The following is a 21,633-nucleotide window of genomic DNA, read 5'->3' on the forward strand; positions in this document are numbered from 1 at the left end:
TTTGTTGATCGGTCCTCTCTGTATTCATACTTTTCTGTCATTTCCTTGTTGTTCCTACCAGCCACTTATCAGCACTCTTTTGTTGTTTTGTTTAGCAGGATTAGTTATGCTTGTTTTGGAATTTCATTTAGCCTTTGTCTGGATTTCTTGTCTAGCAGCGCCATTGTCATATTTTTTTTCAAGTTTCCTTCTTTCATTTTTTTTTAGCCACCAGCCATCTTTTGTTTGGATTTGAATTGTTTGGATCTTTTAGTAAAACACTGTAAAAATTCAGCATTATCTAAATCAATGAAAAAAAAAAATGTATTATACCATGCTTTGAAAATAATAAGAATCCAAATGGTCTGAAAGCCAACAATATGACTATTTTGTGATTAATGAAGACAGTTACCTTCTGATTTGCACGAGGTCTCAGTAGCCTCTCACAGAAGCTGCCTTACAGACAAATGCTAAAGTTTGAGCTGCACTCTTTGGTAACTTTATGACCAAGTAGAATAGGAAACCATCAATTAAATGGTGGCCATGCTTTGTTTGTCAACGACATTAGAAGGTTTGCATCCACATGATCACTTTTAAATTTGCAATGTACTGACAAGCAATTCCCCATATCAATTAAGCCAAACTGGGGCTTTACAGTGAAAAAACAAGCAACAAGCAAAACGGGGCTCTGTTGTTGCCTTCACATCTGAAATGAGCAACTTTTGACAGCATCCAGCAGCGTATTCATCCCCAGTCTTTTTGGGTGCACGTGTGTGCGATTAGCAGACTTAGATCTACCTCATTCATATTCACGTATGCATTTGATGTCGAACAGTATAAATATTTAAGACACTAGAGGGTAAAGGGAAGAAATGTGGGAGCAGTCAGAAGTTGTTGGATCACTGATTGATTGTCCTCACCGAACTTCGAGCTATACCATGTTGTGCTGCATTCTGCTGAGCACGAGTCAGCAGGAGTGTATAGTCGCTTTGCTTTTGAGAGGATGGCAAAATTTTTTGTGTAAATAAATGTGAATGTGTGTGTGAGTGTGCGTGTGTGTGTGGGTGCGCACATAGCTAGGTCTGCGTCATCCAGTGTGCTTGCATCACTGTGCTTTGCAGTGTGTGTCTCTGTTCCTTTGCTCACAGCTAAATGTTGAAGATTTGAAAAAAAAAATATATAGTAAGAGAACACTGGGAAGCTATTTGGTTGATAGCAAAATATTGGTCCGGCTGTGACATGCCTTTTTTAACAGCACTTTGATGGTCATCAACAAAAAACTAAAAAGAAATCTCTTCCAGTTTTGTTGTAATTTCCTCAATTAAAAGCCCAAGTTTGCTTTCTAAAGACTTTCCATCAAGGGTCAGACACCATGTTTCACTGTGAGAATGTTATATTCAATGTGAACAGCGATATTAGGACATCTGAAATTTCAATTTCGGATGTCAGAAACAAAATCTATGGTCAGACATTTTTAGCATCTGCACATAGACTTAGAAGGTCCATCAAAAATTACTTCTTAGCACTCTGACCTTTTCTGCTTTCTACAAGAACGTCCATTCTTATCTCCTGCATCACATCCGTCTCTTTTAGCTACTTTTCACCAATACTCTACATCCTCATAACCTTCTTATTCCATTTTTCTTGAGTCATGTTTTGTACTTTTAATTATTGCATCGTGTAGATTAACTAATTTTTGAGAGTTTAATCAACCATCATAATTATATGTGGTTATCCATTTATCTGAAATATTTTAATCTGTTTGGATCCGGTGCTTCTATGAATTTCCAATCTTTGCATTGTAATTCATTTTTTAGTTTATTTTTACCTGCCCCTTTTCCCATTTTTGAAAAATTTGATCCAGTATATAAATACCAAGGGTATTCTAAATGCTGGATTATTCTTCTCAGTAGGGTGACAGTAATGGTAATTCTCACTTCAACTCTTTCGAGTGGAGAATTCTTGCCTTTGCAAGAAATCCTCCATTAATTTCTCACATTCACACATTTTTTAAACACGGAATCTTAGTATTTTTGTTTAAAAACTTATCAGGCCTCCGCCGTCCTTTAAACATGGTTTTTTCAGTATTACTTCTTAATAGTTTTCAGGACTCTGCCGTCCTACTTTTACCTGTTAGGGCCTAGGATACACAGGGTTTTACATCATGCAATGACCCCCAATCATTCATCTCACTTTTTAATCCAAACTCAACTCACCACTTTTTCTTTCCCCTCTCTCTTGGAGTTCCGTCAGCCGTCAGGCACCAGCGGGTGGGCCGAGTTCCAGTCCCGGAAAGCGTCTGAGAGTCTCCCTGATGGAGTCTGCCGTGCGCACGGTCTTTACTGGATTCCACCAACCCGCTGGAATCCTCGGGCGTATTGGTCTCTGGCTTGAAGGACCAAAAATGTCAGGTTTAATCAACCTAAAATACCTATAACATAAAAAGAAGACAAAGACAAGAGAATTAGTTTCTTTACTCGCTGCGAGGAGAACGGACAGAGATGTGCTTTCAGTTACAAATCTCCTACAGCTCTGAAAAACATCTCTCCGAATCCTTTTTTCATTTAGGGTGGTCCCTAATTACAATGAACGTTGCTGCTCTTAACGGTGGGGGAAGATAAAACAGCAACAACGTGACATAGGTCATGCACACCATTATCTTGTACAAACACGCTTGCATACTCTCCATAATCTTAAGGTATGTGCGTTCTTTGTTCAGCATAATCAGCCATTGTCTTTGTGATGTCCTCAACTGTGTCCTTTCCTCCTTGCCTGCAAACAACTCTTCACATGTTTACTTCCACATGAAAGTTTATAAAGGTCAAATAGCAGAGGAAATGTAAGATAAATCTATATACAATTATTCCAACAGTTAGTGCAGCATTCGACACTGTTGATCACTCCATTTTATTAGAGCGCCTGGAAAACTGGGTCGGCCTTTCTGGTACAGCACTCAATTGGTTTAAATCCTACTTGAAGGACAGGGACTTTTTTGTGTCAGTAGGTAACTTTATATCAGAGACCACAAAAATCACGTGGCGTTCCCCAAGGGTCCATCTTAGGGCCCCTCCTATTCAATATCTACATGCTCCCCCTAACTCAGATTTTAATAAATAACAACGTAAGTTGTCATAACTATGCAGACGACACACAGCTATACGTTACGATGTCACCAGGTGACCATGAACCCATTCAAGCGCAGGGTAAATGCTTAGAAGAAATCAATGCATGGATGTGCCAAAATTTTCTTCAGCTGAATCAAAACAAAACTGAAGTAATAATCTTTGGACCAAAGGAAGAGCGATAAAAGTTAGCACACAGCTTCAGTTAATACAGCTAGAGACCACCAGTCAGGCTCAAAACCTGGGTTTAGTGATGGACTTAGACCTGAACCTTCAGAGGCACATAAAGACAGTAACAAGGTCGGCCTTCTATCACCTAAAGAACATCTCCAGGATTAAAGGACTAATGTCTCAGCAGGACCTTGAAAAACTAATTCATGCTTTCATCTTTAGTAGAATTGATTACTGCAACGGTGTCTTCACAGGTGTGCATAAAAAGTGGATCAGACAGCTGCAGTTGATCCAGAACGCTGCTGTCCGCGTCCTCAGTAGAACTAAGAAAGTGTAGTACATCATCCCGGTTCTAAAGTCCCTACAATGGCTCCCTGTAGCTCAGAGAATACACTTTAAAATACTTCTGTTAGTCTATAAATCACTGAATGGCTTAGCACCAAAATACATTACAGATTTGTAGTCAGTGTATCAACCACCCAGACCTCTCAGGTCTTCTGGCTCAAATCTACTCTGCATACCCAGAACCAGAACCAAACATGGAGAAGCAGCTTTCAGTTCTTATGCTCCACTAATCTGGAATAAACTCCCAGAAAACTGTAAAAGCACCGAAACCCTAAGTTGCTTTAAATCAAGATAAAAAATGTATTTGTTTAGAGTGGCCTTTGAATGTGTTATCTAAACATTAAGAGTTAAGTTTTCAGTCCAATTTTCCTTTCATTTTCTTATCCATCATTCTATTCTCTTTATTTTTTTTAAATACCTCTGTTGTTTGGTTTTCTGTATCATTGTAATGTTTTTCCTTATGTACAGCGCCTTGAGTGGCTTGTTGCTGAAAAGCGCTATATAAATAAACTTGATTTGACTTACTGATTAATTATGATTATCAAAAATTATAATTGCTCTTGCACAAAATAAACACAAACTCTTCTCTTATATACTATATATACATGTGAAAATGTCTTGAAACCATATAGTCCTGATATAATTACTATTCTGGTCCAAAAACCTTCACCCAACTAAGAAGCATTATTCTACACAACGGGGATAAAAATTAATACCTAATAATAATAATAAAATAAAATATTGAGTGTCTATGGAGATCAAACCAGCAGTTTTATGGACAAATGTGCAATTTAGATTAAGTTGGAAAGAGAAGCCCTGCTGGTGTGCTGATGTCTCGATTTTCGGCAATCAGCTGGTAGACGGTGGGCTTCACCCTTAGCCACTAGCAGCTGATTGCCCCAAATATTGAACAAATGGTCATTGAACTCTGAGGTGGGAACTCAGTGGAAAAACTCCAGTAATTAAACTGGGACAAAGGAGTGGTCAGGCCACGAGACCCAGACTCCACCTGCTTTGAATAGAAAAACTTTAAAAGTTGAACTTCTAACTCCTGGCTGATTTGGGATCAGCTGGACAAAAACACACGCACCTTGCTGATCGCATCTGCGCGATTCAGCACGCTTGCACAGCAATTCAAAACGGCTCAGCATAAAACACTTCAATCAGTATTGCATGCAGCAAGTTGATACCTCAGATTAACTTTTGGTGATTCTAAATCACCGTAACTATGCCTCATCCTGTCCAGACCTCTAAATGCACCTATCCAATTCGGTGTAAAAAAAAAAAGAATGAAGTTTGACGTTGGCTTCTTCTCTCCACCGGTTGAGGATGGGTCGTAGGTCTGAAGAAGAACGGTGGGGGAATCACGTGTCCGTGACCAACTCAAAAAAAAAAAAAAAAGGTAAACCCGTCCAAAATGGGGAAAATATGAAGAACCGTTTAGTTTACTGAATCAACAAGGAGGACAACTCATCTCGTTGGAAATAAAACCTCTGTGGGTTTCCACCTGTGCCGGATTGTTGACCGGGTCTTGGATCGTTATATGATCCAAGATGCATACAGATGTTGCAAATGCACCTTTTTATTATATATGTGTATATTGTACATTGTAAATTTGTATATTCTGTAATGCAAAAACAGAACAAAAGAGCAGAGTATACCGGAGTCAAATTCCTTGTTTGTATGTACGAACTTGGCAATAAAGCTGATTCTGATTCTGATGAATCTTCTGACCTTCTTGTATCAGACAGATTCCAGGAATGGCGGTGTGGAGGAAAAGTTCACTTACAAGCTTTTGTCTCTCCAGATATGCGCCTCCGTTGTGTCGTCCCGTGAGACACCGTGGAAAGTTTATTTTCCACAGGTTTTAAAATCCCTGATGATGTCAGAGCGGTGATGTCTGTTGTTCTGCGACATGTGTTGAGCTGCTCATGTCGAACTGTGCAGCCTGCCGGTCTATACATTGTTCAGAACTATGAAATATGCAAAAACAACATAATTCTTAATATTTTTTCTAGCCGTCCTGCTGTGAGCGCTCATTAATTATTTAAATTTGAAGCAGAAGCAATGTCACACTAGACAAAATCATTACACTGGTAGCGTTTTAAACTTTCTTTGGCATGTTATAGTAGCAGTTAGCATGGCCAGCATTTCCAAAAGGCTGCCATCATTGCCAAATGCAGCATGTTCAACCACAAATGGTTAAAAGCTTGAAAGTATAAAGCAGGGAAACTTTGCTGTACTCTAATCAGCCTTCCTTTAACCTCTCAAGCCCCACCCCCCGGAAACGGGGGAAGCTCCAGGTTCTTTTTTTTTCCTATGTTTATTGCTCCACTTTGCCTTACTTAAACATAGATATGTGTGGGACCCTCTGAAACATCAGGCTCTTGGCTAAAAGCTAATATAAACCATTTCTATGAACACCAAACACAGTTAAAATTACAAGCAATTGAATCAGAAAAATGCAGGAAGTAAACGTACTCTACAAAAAGTATTCACCGGATGTCTTAGCCTCTGCTTCCTGATTGGTGGGATTTACGTGAAAGACGTGGAGATAACTTTATTCTAGCGGGTTTTAGGATGAAAAGGAGGGGTCATTTTTGCAATTCGGCCAATCCAAATTAGGGTTATTGACGTGTGTAATGTAGGTTGTTTGTGTATACACTGAGTACGCTGTAGTGCAAGGCGCAATCGCTACAACTGTTACGAACCGGACCTTCCTACCTTATGCGCTGTGGTTCACGTGTTCGAGTGTTTGTTTTTGAAACACAATGGCTTCCCGTACAAAGTTCTACACTGTTGTTGAAGCTTTGGACCTAATTACAATGGACTGCGGTACTGAAGTCTGTGAAGAGGATTCCTCATTTGAAGACGAAGAGCTTATTTATCCTGGCAAGATCAATGATGAGCAGGATTATGCAGTTCCACCACTTGAAAGGTATGTAATTTTAGTTTTTTTGCGAAATACGTTTAAAGATTGATTTTCTTTTTACACTAGTGAGTCGTGATGATTCGTAATAAATTGATTTGTAAGCCAAACAGTGGAAGATAGCACTGAAATGTTTGCATCTGTCACTAGCCCCGACACACCCACCCCCACCTGCCCGGTAAACAAAGGTGTTGTGAACACATACATTCATTCCTAGTTGTCATTAAATTGATGTTATTTTATTTTTAGCGATGCTGTTACGCATTTTATTGCGAAGATTGATTTATTTTTTTACACTGGTGCTTCCTGTTCAATAAATGTGCTCCAGTGTGATTCAACATAGTGTCATCTTTTTGTTTACCGACTTGACCCACATGCAGAGAACACTCAGGAGACAGAGACAAAGTTAAAGAGTTTATTTTGATGAGTAGTTTATGTGAACAGGGACTGGAACTGGATTGCACCCACTGTATGGAGAGAAAGTTTGGTAAGTAGATGGTAAAACAATAATCGAACTGTCTTAAGATGATCTCCTTCTGACTTACTGGGTTGATGGAAGGAGCTTGCAAGAGGGGAAGACAGCGCGGGACCAGATGGATGGACTCAGAGCCTACTTGAAGTTGTTTTCCACTAGATCCTTCACACAGCGTACAGAGGTGAGGTTTCTCTGAGATCCGCTTTCTTACTGGAATGATGTGTTCAAGGCGCCGGGCTTGGAGGTAAACACGTCGGAGGGTGGACATGGTCGCTTGGATCTTGAGCCAGAAGGGAGGAGATTAAGCAGCTCCCAGCTGGAAACGGAATCAAGATACTTTTCCTGCTGGTTAACCTGCTTTAAGTCTCACTCTTTCCTTCTCTCACAGACTGGATGAACTCAACATGTCTCCCTTTTAATTAGCTTATTTCATGTGTTTCCTTTAAACTTATTTTAAACTTCTCAGTGGTACAATAATTAGCTAGCTTTGAGTCCTTTTTACACAGTAACCACCACACAGAGGAGTGTTACTGTCTTACCTAAGAGCTGGTAGCAGTTAGATATGGTGCATCCACTGACTGGTAGAGAAGGGTTAGGGTGGCATTGACTAACAACAAAAACATTTTAATGTCCCTACAACGGCGTTGGCTATATATGGCTGAGACAAAATGTAGACGTAAATCAACACACGCACACCGACACACACACACACACACACACACTAGTCTCATCCTCATTTCAGATGTTACTGTATTGCATATCAGCAGAACATGCTTGCTTTGTATCCAAATTTAGGCACAGCTCTAAAACTGCTACTCAACCTTTCTGGGACTGTAGCTTCGGGTGAAAGAAGCTTCTCGGCACTTAAACAACTCAAAACATACCAGAGATCCAACATGTTACATGTTGAACATGAGGTAAAGAAAACAATGGACATGGATGCACTAATAGAACGGTTTGCAGAGGCCAAAGCCTGCAGAGTTAGATTCAATTTGTGACATCAGCTGTCAGCTGTGCCCGCCAGCTATGCAAAAGTGACTGGATGATTACAGCTGAAAGAAAAGGAATTTACAGTTATAACAGCATAATAGGAACAATAAAGGACAGGAGGAAAGAAGGGACAAAGAAAAGAAGAGTACATTAACATTTCAGGGAAAGAGGCATAAAAGAGAAGACAGAAAAACGGAGCGTTAGAGGAGAGCAAGATAGAGAGAAAAGGTAATATATTTTATTAGTAAATTACATTATTCTACAGGTCCTTCTCAAAATATTAGCATATTGTGATAAAGTTCATTATTTTCCATAATGTCATGATGAAAATTTAACATTCATATATTTTAGATTCATTGCACACTAACTGAAATATTTCAGGTTTTATTGTCTTAATACGGATGATTGTGGCATACAGCTCATGAAAACCCAAAATTCCTATCTCACAAAATTAGCATATTTCATCCGACCAATAAAAGTGTTTTTAATACAAAAAACGTCAACCTTCAAATAATCATGTACAGTTATGCACTCAATACTTGGTCGGGAATCCTTTTGCATAAATGACTGCTTCAATGTGGCGTGGCATGGAGGCAATCAGCCTGTGGCACTGCTGAGGTCTTATGGAGGCCCGGGATGCTTCGATAGCGGCCTTTAGCTCATCCAGAGTGTTGGGTCTTGAGTCTCTCAACGTTCTCTTCACAATATCCCACAGATTCTCTATGGGGTTCAGGTCAGGAGAGTTGGCAGGCCAATTGAGCACAGTGATACCATGGTCAGTAAACCATTTACCAGTGCTTTTGGCACTGTGAGAAGGTGCCAGGTTGTGCTGAAAAATGAAATCTTCATCTCCATAAAGCTTTTCAGCAGATTGAAGCATGAAGTGCTCCAAAATCTCCTGATAGCTAGCTGCATTGACCCTGCCCTTGATAAAACACAGTGGACCAACACCAGCAGCTGACACGGCACCCCAGACCATCACTGACTGTGGGTACTTGACACTGGACTTCTGGCATTTTGGCATTTCCTTCTCCGCAGTCTTCCTCCAGACTCTGGCACCTTGATTTCCGAATGACATGCAGAATTTGCTTTCATCTGAAAAAAGTACTTTGGACCACTGAGCAACAGTTCAGTGCGGCTTCTCTGTAGCCCAGGTCAGGCGCTTCTGCCGCTGTTTCTGGTTCAAAAGTGGCTTGACCTGGGGAATGCGGCACCTGTAGCCCATTTCCTGCACACGCCTGTCCACGGTGGCTCTGGATGTTTCTACTCCAGACTCAGTCTACTGCTTCCGCAGGTCCCCCAAGGTCTGGAATCGGCCCTTCTCCACAATCTTCCTCAGGGTCCGATCACCTCTTCTCGTCACACTTTTTCCTTCCCACAGACTTCCCACTGAGGTGCCTTGATACAGCACTCTGGGAACAGCCTATTCGTTCAGAAATTTCTTTCTGTGTCTTACCCTCTTGCTTGAGGGTGTCAATAGTGGCCTTCTGGACAGCAGTCAGGTCGGCAGTCTTACCCATGATTGGGGTTTTGAGTGATGAACCAGGCTGGGAGTTTTAAAGGCCTCAGGAATCTTTTGCAGGTGTTTAGAGTTAACTCGTTGATTCAGATGATTAGGTTCATAGCTCGTTTAGAGACCCTTTTAATGATATGCTAATTTTATGAGATAGGAATTTTGGGTTTTCATGAGCTGTATGCCAAAATCATCCGTATTAAGACAATAAAAGACCTGAAATATTTCAGTTAGTGTGCAATGAATCTAAAATATATGAATGTTAAATTTTCATCATTACATTATGGAAAATAATGAACTTTATCACAATATGCTAATATTTTGAGAAGGACCTGTATACGTGTTGCAATTGACCTGGGATTCTCTCATGTGATTCTCTCTATAGCAAAACAAGACATAAGACACAACCTTTTTCATATACTTCCTACTGGATAATCAAGATAATTATTGATCACCTATTGCTGTAAAACGCTCAAAGTACAGAGTAGTGAGTTAATCTCCTCCAGTATTAACAAATTTGATGTTTTTTTATCTAGATACAATCTCCATTCCCAATTCACAGAAGACTACCTGCTTTATACACTTGTTTTAGCACTTTATCACAATAATAAAACTAAGGTTTTTCCAAAAAAATTTTAATTAGTAGTTGTGTCTTATTAAAATAGGAAAAGAAAGTGTGCTACGCTGTTGTCTGGTTCACAGTTTTACAGAATGAAAATTGTGGCGGCCCACCGGATCTTTTAACCTCAGGACCTGATGGTACATTAAGGCAGACTTGAGGGAGGGCCCTTTTACAAAGGTTTGTTTTTTCCCAAAATGACAAAGTCCGTCACTGTTTACTAACAATTGGATCTTTGAGTTTCTGACTGGTGTTGGGACCCCAGCAATGGGTTACAACATTAAAGGCCAGTAACAACTTTTTTGGAACTTTCAAAATAAATCACAATATCCTACTTCCAGCACAGCCAGGAACAAGAAGGGAATAACAGCAGACGTCCCGTGACATCACTGTTTGAATAAAAATGCCACGTCCCAACAAACAAATCTTTTCCATGCAGGTCCCCAGCGGAACTAGAAGAAGAGACATAGCGCGCTAATGTTTCTTTGCTGGCAAACAGACATAACTCTTCAAACTGGATCCAGAGTTACTATGATCACATGCAACAAAGTTAAGTAATGATTTGCTGTTCAAGTATCCAGCATTCAATCAAATAAAGGGCGTAAAGAGACATACTTGACTTGATTTTTCTGCTTAGGCCTCCAGAAGCAGCGCTAATCGAAGAAGATTTCCCCCACGGCCTGGAAAAGAAGGCTGGGACCGCATCGCACACCTTCCTGCGTGCACATCCAGGCAGCGAAAGCTTCCCCGCCGCATCACGGCCACTCAAGGAGGCGAACGTGCTCCCAGCTAAAGCCCTTTCTCACAGCTACGGAGGTTAGCTGCAAGTTAACCCTTTTTTCACAGTGGATGCTTTCCCAACTTTGTCATCCTGGACAACTTCTCCTCAGCATGGTTCATGTAAGAGATAGTGTTTGGGCAGAGAAGATTAGTTTAGAATGAAATAATCTAAACAATGTTCGTTTTATGATGTTTGGTTTTGTTTGTGTTGAGAACTCGGTTATCTTAGTGCTAGCAGATTAGCTGCTCAGCGCATGTACTCAGTTTATGTGTTTTGTGTTTTTAAAATTAAGACAAACTTTATTTAAAGGTTGATTTTAAACACAGAAGAAGCCATAATGCGCCGTCCACACTTATGCTTATTAACCCTTTTTATCAGTGGTATTTTAAGGGTATGTGTTTGCTTCTGATGATAAGCTATTAGTTTCATTTGTGAGCCCCAACCACTAACAGCTAAGAACACGTGTTCACCTACTATGAGTCAGCTGAAGATCATTTACCCAAAAAGATTATTAGTTTTGAATCAAGGAAATAATATTTCCCTAAATATTATTTTACTAAATGTAATAACTAATTAAACACCATTAACACCCGTTTATCCAGAAAGATTTGGTTCTTATTCAAAATAATATTTCCTTAAATATTATTTTAATATTTCCTAAATAATGTTTCCATAAATATTATTTCAATAAATAAAGGCAGCTAATTAAACACCATCAAGACCTATTTATCCAGAAAGGTTTGGTTGTTATTCAAGATAATATTTCCTTAAATATTATTTTAATAAATAATGACAGCTAATTAAACACAATTGGGAATTGTGCCAGAAATGGATTATTCATTACTTCTAATAACTAATAACCAGGTGCCTCCGGTCAAGTTAATTTGCTGATAAAAGGCAATGCATGTTACTGTGGAGAGTGCATGTAAAAAGTGAGTGTGAGAGTAAGCAGTACGAATGGGGGACAAACCTCTTGGTCTTTCTCTGTCCTTCTTTATTTACACATTTATTTTTATCTTTTGCCTTACTCTGCCAAAGCATTTCTAACTATATAACAGGTCAAATAATAACCCAGATTCAGAGTGACATTGCAGCATACCATGCAAAAATGTTTGAGTTCAATCTTTAAATAAATTGGATTTTGAGCTGTATCAACAGTTCTGACAATCATCCTGATCATGTTTAGTAAATAGATAATCAAAAAGTTAAATAGCATGCATCTTAACTTTTTTTTAACAATATCTGCAGGTTAAAGGGGAAGTTAAGGATTTTTAAAGTAAGGGCTCCATTCAAAGGTTACAACAGTTAATATCTTACCTGCAGTAGAAACTTCTCTTAGTATCTTCATTTAGTATAAACCCAGATTAGATGGTCGTGGAGGCTAAAGCTATTGGCTATTCCTAGGGGTGGCCAAGCTTTTAGGAGATTTCCATTATGAATGTCAGCCTGGGAGTTTCATGTATTGTTTTTACCTGCTGCTAACACTCACCACTAGATGCTGGCAAGATCCCCTGGTGTGGAGGGTATGAGGTGTGCCGCATATCCATCACCTGCTGGAATATAAGAAGGTGGAGCTGTCAGCACTCCAGTACCTGAGTGTTAACCTATGTGGTAACTTCTGATGGCCAGGCCTTGTATTCACAGTCTGAAGTTTAAGCTCAAAGTCTCTTACCTTTTTTGTGTTCCTTCCTTAGGAATCCTCAAGTCCTGGTTTCACGCTCTTGCAACCTTCAGCTCTGACTCAAAGTCCTCAGTATTGGATCCTGCCTCAGCCTAAGGATTCTCAAGTCCTGATTCCATGCTCATGCAACCTTCAGCTCTGGCTCAAAGTCCTCAGTGTTGGATCCCGCTTCAGCCTAAGCATTCAAACCTCAGAAGAATCCAAGTTTGGTTCAATCTCCAGCTGACAGCTCAGTACCAATTCCTCCAGACAAGCGAACCCAGCTCAACCAACTAATCACCAAAGACTCATCAGGTAAATTAATCTCCAAATTATTCATACGGATATCCATTGTCAATACTCACCAAAGCCTCCGCAGAAAATACTCACTGTCATCCTGGACTATTCACCAGTGCCACAGCAGTGTCTGTTCAGTCCTCCCAGGCTTTGTATAATTCCTCCACACCAACCCCTCTCATCAAAGACAGTAAGCTCAAGTCTCATTTAATTCCCAGTACTCCGTTCATCTTCAGAGAACTTACCCGTCCTCCTTTCCCGTGCAGTGCTGTGCCTCCAGTTCCAATTAAATTCACATATCCTGTCAAATAAACTTGTTAAACTTTTCTTCTACCTCCTGAGTGTCCTTCTGTTTGTGGGTCAAATCTATAAAGAACACTACGACAGAACACCCAGGCCAATTTGACCCAGCAGAAACACTCAGGAGGACTTTAACCGAACATAGCCTCCAAATACAATCACAGGGATCTACACTTCATACCCTCCTGGAACAACAACGGCATTCCAGTCAACGATTGGATCAAATGGCCTCAATCCTGCAACACGCCCTGAACCTCCGGACATCCCAGTCACCAGAGCAAGCCGCTGAGTCATCTGCCTCACTTCCAGTGTCTCAACAACTTTTGTACTCTCGTGACGTCACCCCACCTAATCTGGAAAATTACTCCGGTGAGATCAGTAATTGTGGAGGGTTCTTGTTACAATGTTCATTGGTGTTTAACCGTTCACCTCAGTGTTTCCCCCATGACGATGCTAAAATTGCATTTATTATAGGATTGTTAACTGGAAAAGTGCTTCATTGGGCAGAAGGCAGATTCACAGACTGTTGTCAATTCGGTTGCTCTTTTGATGAATTTATTCAGGAATTTAAACAAACTTTTTGTTCTGAATTAGATCAAACTAGTGTGGCCCGGCGCCTGATGGCGCTAAAACAAGGAAATAGACCTGTGTCAGAATATTCCATTGATTTTCGTACTTTGGCAGCAGCATCTGGCTGGAAATCCCATGCTCTTAAATCTGCCTTTTTTCAATCTTTGAATGAACACTTGAAGGATGAATTAGCCTTGGTTGAAGAACCCAAGACTTTAAATGACTATATAACACTGGCCAGTCGAATGGACAAACGCATGAGAGAAAGAAAGCATTCTAGAAAAGAGCAGTTTGATGATAAGACTTGGCCATCAGTCCAATCACAATTAACCCGCCCACAGATGAGTGTAAAGTCCCCAGAACCAGAACCCATGCAGTTGGGGCGCACCCGGTTAACTCCGGAAGAGGAGCAGCGCCGTAGGCACTCTAATCAGTGTTTATATTGTGGTTCTCCAGATCACTTTGTGACAGCTTGTCCGGTTTGGCCAAAAGAGAGGGTCCGCCACCTTTAAAGGGGGAAATGCTGGACCAAAAAATTAACAAAGAAAAAAACCCTAGACTGACCTTGTCAGTGACCCTCCTCCTTCATCAAGATCAGTTAAATCTTTCTGCTCTCATTGACTCTGGGTGCGAACAAAACTTAATTGACTAGTCACTTGTACAACAAGCGAAAATAGCAGTAGAACCCCTGGATCCTCCCCATCAAGTCCTTGCTCTTGATGGAAAACCCTCCATCAAGTAACTCACCGCACCTTACCTATAGAGCTAATAATTTCTGGCAATCATCCTGAAAAAATAACCTTTTTTGTCTTTCCCATTTTGTAAAGTTCTCTGGTTTTAGGTTTTCCCTGGTTATACAAACAGAACCCCCATCTAAACTGCTCTGAGGGTCGAGTCGAAGCCTGGTCCACTCATTGTTTATAGTCAGCCGCCCCTTCCATTTCCATTCCGGTCAGTTCAGAGGAGACCGAACCATCTGATCTGTCACAACTTCCCGAGGAATACCTGGACTTAAAACAAGTTTTCAATAAATCCAAAGCCACACTTCCACCCCATCACCCGTATTACTGTGCTATTGACCTTCTTCCTGGAGCACCGCTCCCGTCCAGCTGACTTTACAATATCTCACGACCAGAAAGGCAAACAATGGAGAAGTACATCTCTGAATCTCTTGCTGCAGCAATCATCTGTCAGTCATCCTCTCCGTTCAAACAGACCTGGAGATAAGCCTGTGAAACCCGATGCATTGTCTCGCCAGTATTCACCAGATGACTCAGGTAAACAACCTACCACTATTATTCCCCCCAGTTGCATAGTTGGTTCCCTTTCTTGGGAAATTGAAAGTATTGTCAACCAGGCTCTACAATCCGAACCAGACCCCAGTACCGGTCCACCTAAGCGCACCTATCTCCCCACAGCAGTTCGTTCTAAACTCATTCACTGGTTTCATTCACCTACGTTTTCTGCCCATCCTGGCACTAGTCGAACCATCGCTCTCATCTCACGAAAGGTTTGGTGGCCATCTGTACATAAGGATGTTAAGGAATATGTCAAAGCTTGTCATGTTTTTGCCCACAATAAATCCTCTAACCAACCCCCAGCAGGTTTGCTTCAACCTCTCAGCATCCCTAAAAGACCTTGGTCCCACATCGGTTTGGATTTTGTCACCAGCCTTCCAAGTTCACAAGGTATGACCACCATCCTGACCATTATTGAACGTTTCTCCAAGTCCTGTCACCTTGTGTCTCTTGGAAAACTCCCTTCGGCTCTCCAAACTGCCCAGCTGTTGGTCAAGCACGTTTTTCGTCTACACCGCATACCTCAAGAAATCCTCTCTGATCGTGGCCCGCGATACAGTGTTGACTCAGAGGGCATAAACACAGATATTCAGAACCCTATATTCAGAACCTTCCTTCTACTTGGCTGTAACGTGACAAAATCTGGATGGTAGGAATAGGAAAGAGGTAGGAACACCTTTGCAAAGTATTGTATTCAATATACTCTAACAATTATATATTTCAAAACATGATAGGTTGATGAAAGTCTCAAACTAAACCAAGCCTTTGCGGTGAAAAAAAATGCCACTTTGCATCCCCTGTCTGTTAAAAGAAAAAAAATGCACAGATACACGAATATGGAGACACATCCTAGTCTTGTCTAAGGTGTGGCAGAGATGTAGACGAGATAAAAAGGGGGTCACAACAATGGAGCAGTCAGGAGCAAAGGTGCAGAAAGATTGAGAGCAGCATTAAAAAGGAAAAAATAAAGGGTGTCCTTTTATTTTCTTCAGCTTGTGTTCCCAAAACGGCACCGCTGAACCATTAAATTCTGCGGCAGTCACCTCTCACCCCGCCTCATGTCTGACACAGATCGGACTGTGGTGGCTTGACACCGGTAGTGGCCCTTGCCGTTTGTTGTCGAGTAATGCCTGCTACCATCAGCCTTGAACCCATGTGTTCACAGGGGAGCGCACAAAAAGAGGGAGAGAGTGACATTTTGGAGAAAATAGGGAGGCACAAAGAGACTGATTAAAAAAAAGCATCACAGAATTTGTGAGGGATGGGAAATGGTTGCACTATTTTATTTCAAATACATTTCTTGTTCTCTGCCTTTGATGCTCAAGAAGACAGCTTTGCACGATGATAGAGAATAGAATCGATTTCTGTGGTTCCGTTTTCATGAATAATCCTACCGCTGCAAACAATGCAGCAACAGAACTTAATATGTGAAACAAATAATGGCCCGTCACAGTTTTTTTTGTCTATCTGACCTATTTATATTTAAGTAAGAATCTATTTTACAAAAAATTACCTTCTTTTTCTCTTACTTTTGTTGATGGAGCCGCATACTGGAGGAAATTTACCTATTTCTGGTTTATGGAACACAACATAAGCTGTTGTGAATGAGAAACCTCACTTACATAAGTGGTGATTTGTTGTTTGCTGATTTTGGATAATAATTAAACTGCCATTCTTACTTTGTCTTACTCTGCGATGAATCAGTCTGTATCATAGTATGTTTGTTTCCACTCTTACAGTCAGATGGGGTTCAACTAAAGTGTGAAGGCACCTATTCTCTGTCAAAGTCAATGCCTTTGACTTTACAGTGTGATATTAGATTCCATAGCATTTTTGAGCAAGTTTACAAGGTTTTGTGACAACCACACAAGCCACTTTGTAACTAATTTGAAGGTATCCTGGTGGTAACTGTCCCCTTTGATACTACCTATTTTCTGAAATGCACAATCCCTCTTGCATCAAATCACCCCCATAACATGATGCGGTCACCCCCATACTTCACAGTTTGGAAGGGACTATCACCATAATAGTTGGTATGGCCAAACACTTACATTTAGATTCCATTAGACGATAGGCTATGTCTCCACAATTAAGGTATTTGTCTCCAAGTCCATTTGCAAACTGGAATCTGGCTTTTTAATTGCTTTTGGAATAATGGCTACTTCTGCACTAAATGGCCTTGGGTCCATGTCGGCCTTTTGGTACATGTCCCCACTAACTTGAAGTGTTACTTTAAAATAAGACATAAGGTGGGTCTCGATTAGTCTCAAATGTTGTGAATTAAGGTATTAAAAGCTTACAAAGCCATGACATCATCTGAGCTTTCCCAAATTGCTGCAAGGTTCTTGTGAATAACATGATATATTGACAAACAAAACAAATGACAACAAACAACATCTTCATCCCTAAAATCGAATATGCAGAAAGAAATATTCTGTCGATGATGAAACAATAAGGACTACAAATAGTCATTCATTTTGTACCAATCAGTATATTTTCTTTTCATTCTCATTCACATCTTTTTATTTTCCTTCCATTTTTTCTTACCTTTTTTAGCTTTGAACACTTCCTCCTATTAATTTGTAATTTGTGTGAAGCAACTGGTTGGAGGCATTCCATTTTACTCTAAGTAACACTGTGTGAGATGCACCTCTTCTCAGTCAATTAATAGGTCATGTAGGACATGAGGACATGAGTTGGCAAAGTGCCTTCCTCTTTCTAACTAACTGATAGCATCACGAGAACATTTGATCTTAAGAATATTTTAGCTTTCCTATATACTATTGATTTCCAACCCTCATTCTTCATGTCCACTGTTTCCCTGATTTTTATGAATTGGCCATTACAAGACCACTGCAGCACTTCATGGCCTCATAGACCAGGCCTATGGTTTATGAGTTTTAGTTTTATTTTCAGATAAAAATTCTAAATACTAAGGCCAAGAAAACTACCAGTGGTTGTGATCACATCATTTTCCCTCTACTTTTAGGTAACAATAGGTTACCTTTTATAACTTAAACTTTTTCGGTCCAAAAAGTGCAAATTTCAGACTGTATTTGTTAAGTTTACAATATTATGTCAGTCACAGCCTTTGAGGTGACTGGAATTTTGACAGGTATGCCCACAGACACAGTGTGTTCTAACAAAACATGTCTATCTCCAGCGCTGATTGGGCGACAAGTGGGGTACACCCTGGACTGGTTGCCACTCCATCACAGGGCAACAATGAGTCACACAGGACAAACAACCATGAATCCACATACACACTCACACATAAGGGAAATTTAGAGTAACCAGTTAACCTAACCGTCATGTTTTTGGACTGTGGGAGGAAGCTGGAGTTTATTCAACACATGGAGTCAGGTAAATCATATGATGCTCTGTTTGACCACACATTTTGAAACTGATTCCAAGATAGAGCAGCTTGCAGATCACTCATATCTTCAGCAAGTCTCTAGAGCTGTCTGAGGTTTCCATGTGCTTCAGAAGCTCCACCATCATTCTATTTCCAAAAAAACGCATTATCATGGGGTAAATGACTACAGATTTGTCGCCCTTATGTCTGTGGTCAGTTTCTGGTGTTGTCACAGACTGTCAATTACCAGGTTGATGCAGTCAATCTGGTGCTACACTTCATCCTGCACCACCTTGAACATCCAGGGACATACACCAGGATCGTGTTTGTAGCCTTCAGCGTGTCCTTCAACACCTTAAACCCAGACATCCTCCACCAGAAGCTGATCCAACTCAAAGTACTGGCTTCCTCCTGTCAGGAGCTAACCAGCTTCCTGACTAATTGACAGCAGCAGGTGAGGCTGGGGAGCATCTTCTTCCACACAATGACCATCAGCACCAGTACCCCCTCAGGGATGTGTTCTATCTCCACTCCCCTTCTTCCTGTACACAAGTGACTGAGCCTCAGTAGACCTGTCTGTGAAACTCCTGAGGTTTGCAGATGACACCACTGTTATTGGTCAAAACAGTGGAGATGATGGTGGACTTCAGGAGAATACTCTCCACATCCTTCACCACCTTCAACAACACTGTCTGCTGTGGATCACTTCCAGTTTCTAGGAACCACCCTTTCTAGGGACCTGAGATGTTCCTCACACAGAGATACTGTATGGAAATAGGCCCAGGAGAGCCTAAACTTCTGGCTGCAATTCAAGTACAACCTTTCACATGAGCTGCTGGTCTTTTTCTACACTGTGTGGTTTGCCTCATACACAAAGCAGGACAGGTCCAAACTACAACAAACAATTAGGTCTGCAGAGAGGATTATGCAGACTGACCATTCCTCCTTTCTTGACTTGTACAGGTCTAGGGTCAGGAAAAGGGTAACTACCATCTCTGCAGATCCCATACATTCTGGATACAAGCTATCTAGACTTTTACCTTCAGGTTTGCACTACAGAGTGCTATTTGCAAAAACCAGAAGCCACAGAGACAGTTTCTTTCCTCTTTCTTTAATGAACACTTAACAGAGTGGTTGATACCATGCATATTTGCACAATTGAATCATGTTATTCCTTCAGGTAAAAACACTGTATATGTAGTAAAAATACTTTTATTTCCCTTTGATATTTCAGAAAAAAAAATTTCCTCATTGAGAACAAGTGTTTGTGTGCAGAAACTTGGCAAATAAAGCTGATTCTGAAAAACACAACAAAACTACTGAAGACTTCTACAGCCACCTGTCATCCATTTTGTGGCAGCATTTACATCGGATGTAACATTATTGCACAAGAAATTGTCAGTATTTTTTTCATTAAAAACTGAGAATTGGGAATTTGTCCATGTGTTGATTCCTCTTATTGTCTACTAGACATGAGTATACATAGACAGTGTTCTCTAAAAATATTTCCAACACTGACTTGTAACATCTCAATGCAAATAAAACTCAGAATGGCAAAATAGTTATATCAAGCAAATGATGTACACAAATTAAGTTAATTTTTAGTCAATCCCATACTAAACAATTTATCACAAATATCCAGTTTTCTTATATGTCCTGCCTTCAAAATCTATGGTAAATGATACAGCGTGAGCTATAATAATAAAACATCCTGTATACTTTAAGATCATTTCTGTGAACAAATGAAATCTAGATTAAACCAATCCCAGCCTCAAGTAAACTGAAAGAACACTTTCGATTCCTCTCTCTACTGCTAATGCTATGCTTTTATATCGCAAAACAACAAATAAACGTGTTTGTTTTAATTCACAGTAATATGTAATTTCATTTTCAGATGGTTTCTTATACCTCTTTTATTGTTATTTACGACTTGTGTGTTTACAAAGATCTCACTCAACAAGTCGTGTATTGAGGAAAAAGGCATCATAAACTGCCCTCCCTCGAGTGCAGGTAACAGGATGTCTAAATTACCTAGCGGCTAATAACAGAATTCTTCAATTGGCAAATCACTTATATCCAGAGTCAAAGCACTCCACCTCCACACAAGAAAAATCCAAATGAAAGTTTATGATCTTTCAAACTCAGAAAACGTTTATAATCCTGTGTTTCCGCAGCTACGTTGTAGAACTTACAAAATAATATATTGCAATGCCAACAGATGATTGAATATGCTGTAGCAGTAATGAAGTTCCCACAAATGTTAGTCTCCACTATTTTAGTGCAATCAGATACAGCAGGGTTTCCCTATACTGCTCTCAAAGACGAGTGTCCCGCTTCAACACACCCAGTTCACACACCTATATCTGCTTTTCAGCTAAATGAGATGAGCGAAGCAGGAAAATATCTAAATGTTGCAATTTCAATGTTTTTTTTTTTTTTTTCATTTCCTTTATTTTTATGTCTGTATCATTAAAATAAAAAAAATAAAACTTCTTAATGCATATTTACGCTCTGGTACTACAAGGTACCTTGACGGAAGCCAATAATTATTGTGATCATAGTTAAAACATAGGTACCTGTTAACTGAAATACATGTTTTTGGGCTGTGTGACAATATGCAAATTTTACAATTCTAAACTGAGATTATAACTAAATAACTTGCTCCCACAAGAGTCAAGTCACTCTCACCTAAAATCTATCAAGCAAACTATAAACTTTCAGTTACAGTTTAAGGTTTCGTTGAACCAGGGCTTGTGAGGAGTACTTCTATGCAATATCTGTCTTACCAGAAGACACCATACCCATTTGGAGCTTTGTCTGTATTTGTCTATCCACTTTTACATGTACATGAACTTTGATGACATCCTATTCTTAATCTGTTAGGTCCAATTTGTTACTGGACCCACCGTCACCAGAGATAGCAATTTTAATTATTTTGTAAGCCTCTTCCACAAGGTTAAGGAGTGTGTTCATAGTTAGGTGGAAAAAACAGAATTGCAGCCTCAGATGTAATGGATGAGAGGGTTGCATCTCTGCGCCTTTGGGTTGGGGAGAGGTCTCTGACTATCATTTCGGCCTACGGGCCGAGTGGTAGTGCGGAGTACCCGGCCTTCTTGGCGTCCTTGTCGGGGGTGCTGGATAGTGCCTCTCCTGGGGACTCCATTATTCTGCTGGGGGACTTCAACGCCCACGTGGGAAACGACAGTGACACCTGGAGAGGCGTGATTGG

The 21,633-nt window shown here is 40.3% G+C and overlaps 1 protein-coding gene and 1 long non-coding RNA gene across 3 annotated transcripts in view; one reads left to right on the forward strand and one right to left on the reverse strand.

Moving 5' to 3' along the window:
• Window positions 1-21,633, reverse strand: part of LOC124878852 — a 66,279-nt gene that overhangs the window by 17,005 nt on the left and 27,641 nt on the right. For both annotated transcript variants that reach the window (XM_047382998.1, XM_047382997.1), the window contains exon 5: window positions 2,196-2,410. In XM_047382998.1, the coding sequence (XP_047238954.1) occupies window positions 2,397-2,410 (14 nt within the window). In that variant the 3' untranslated portion in view covers window positions 2,196-2,396. The remainder of the gene's footprint in view (window positions 1-2,195; window positions 2,411-21,633) is intronic.
• Window positions 11,724-19,842, forward strand: LOC124878853. Its single transcript, XR_007040868.1, has 2 exons — window positions 11,724-12,535; window positions 12,619-19,842. It is a non-coding gene; the product is annotated as an uncharacterized LOC124878853 (long non-coding RNA).

The sequence above is a fragment of the Girardinichthys multiradiatus genome, chromosome 13, assembly GCF_021462225.1.
Source record: "Girardinichthys multiradiatus isolate DD_20200921_A chromosome 13, DD_fGirMul_XY1, whole genome shotgun sequence".
Classification (NCBI taxonomy): domain Eukaryota; kingdom Metazoa; phylum Chordata; class Actinopteri; order Cyprinodontiformes; family Goodeidae; genus Girardinichthys; species Girardinichthys multiradiatus.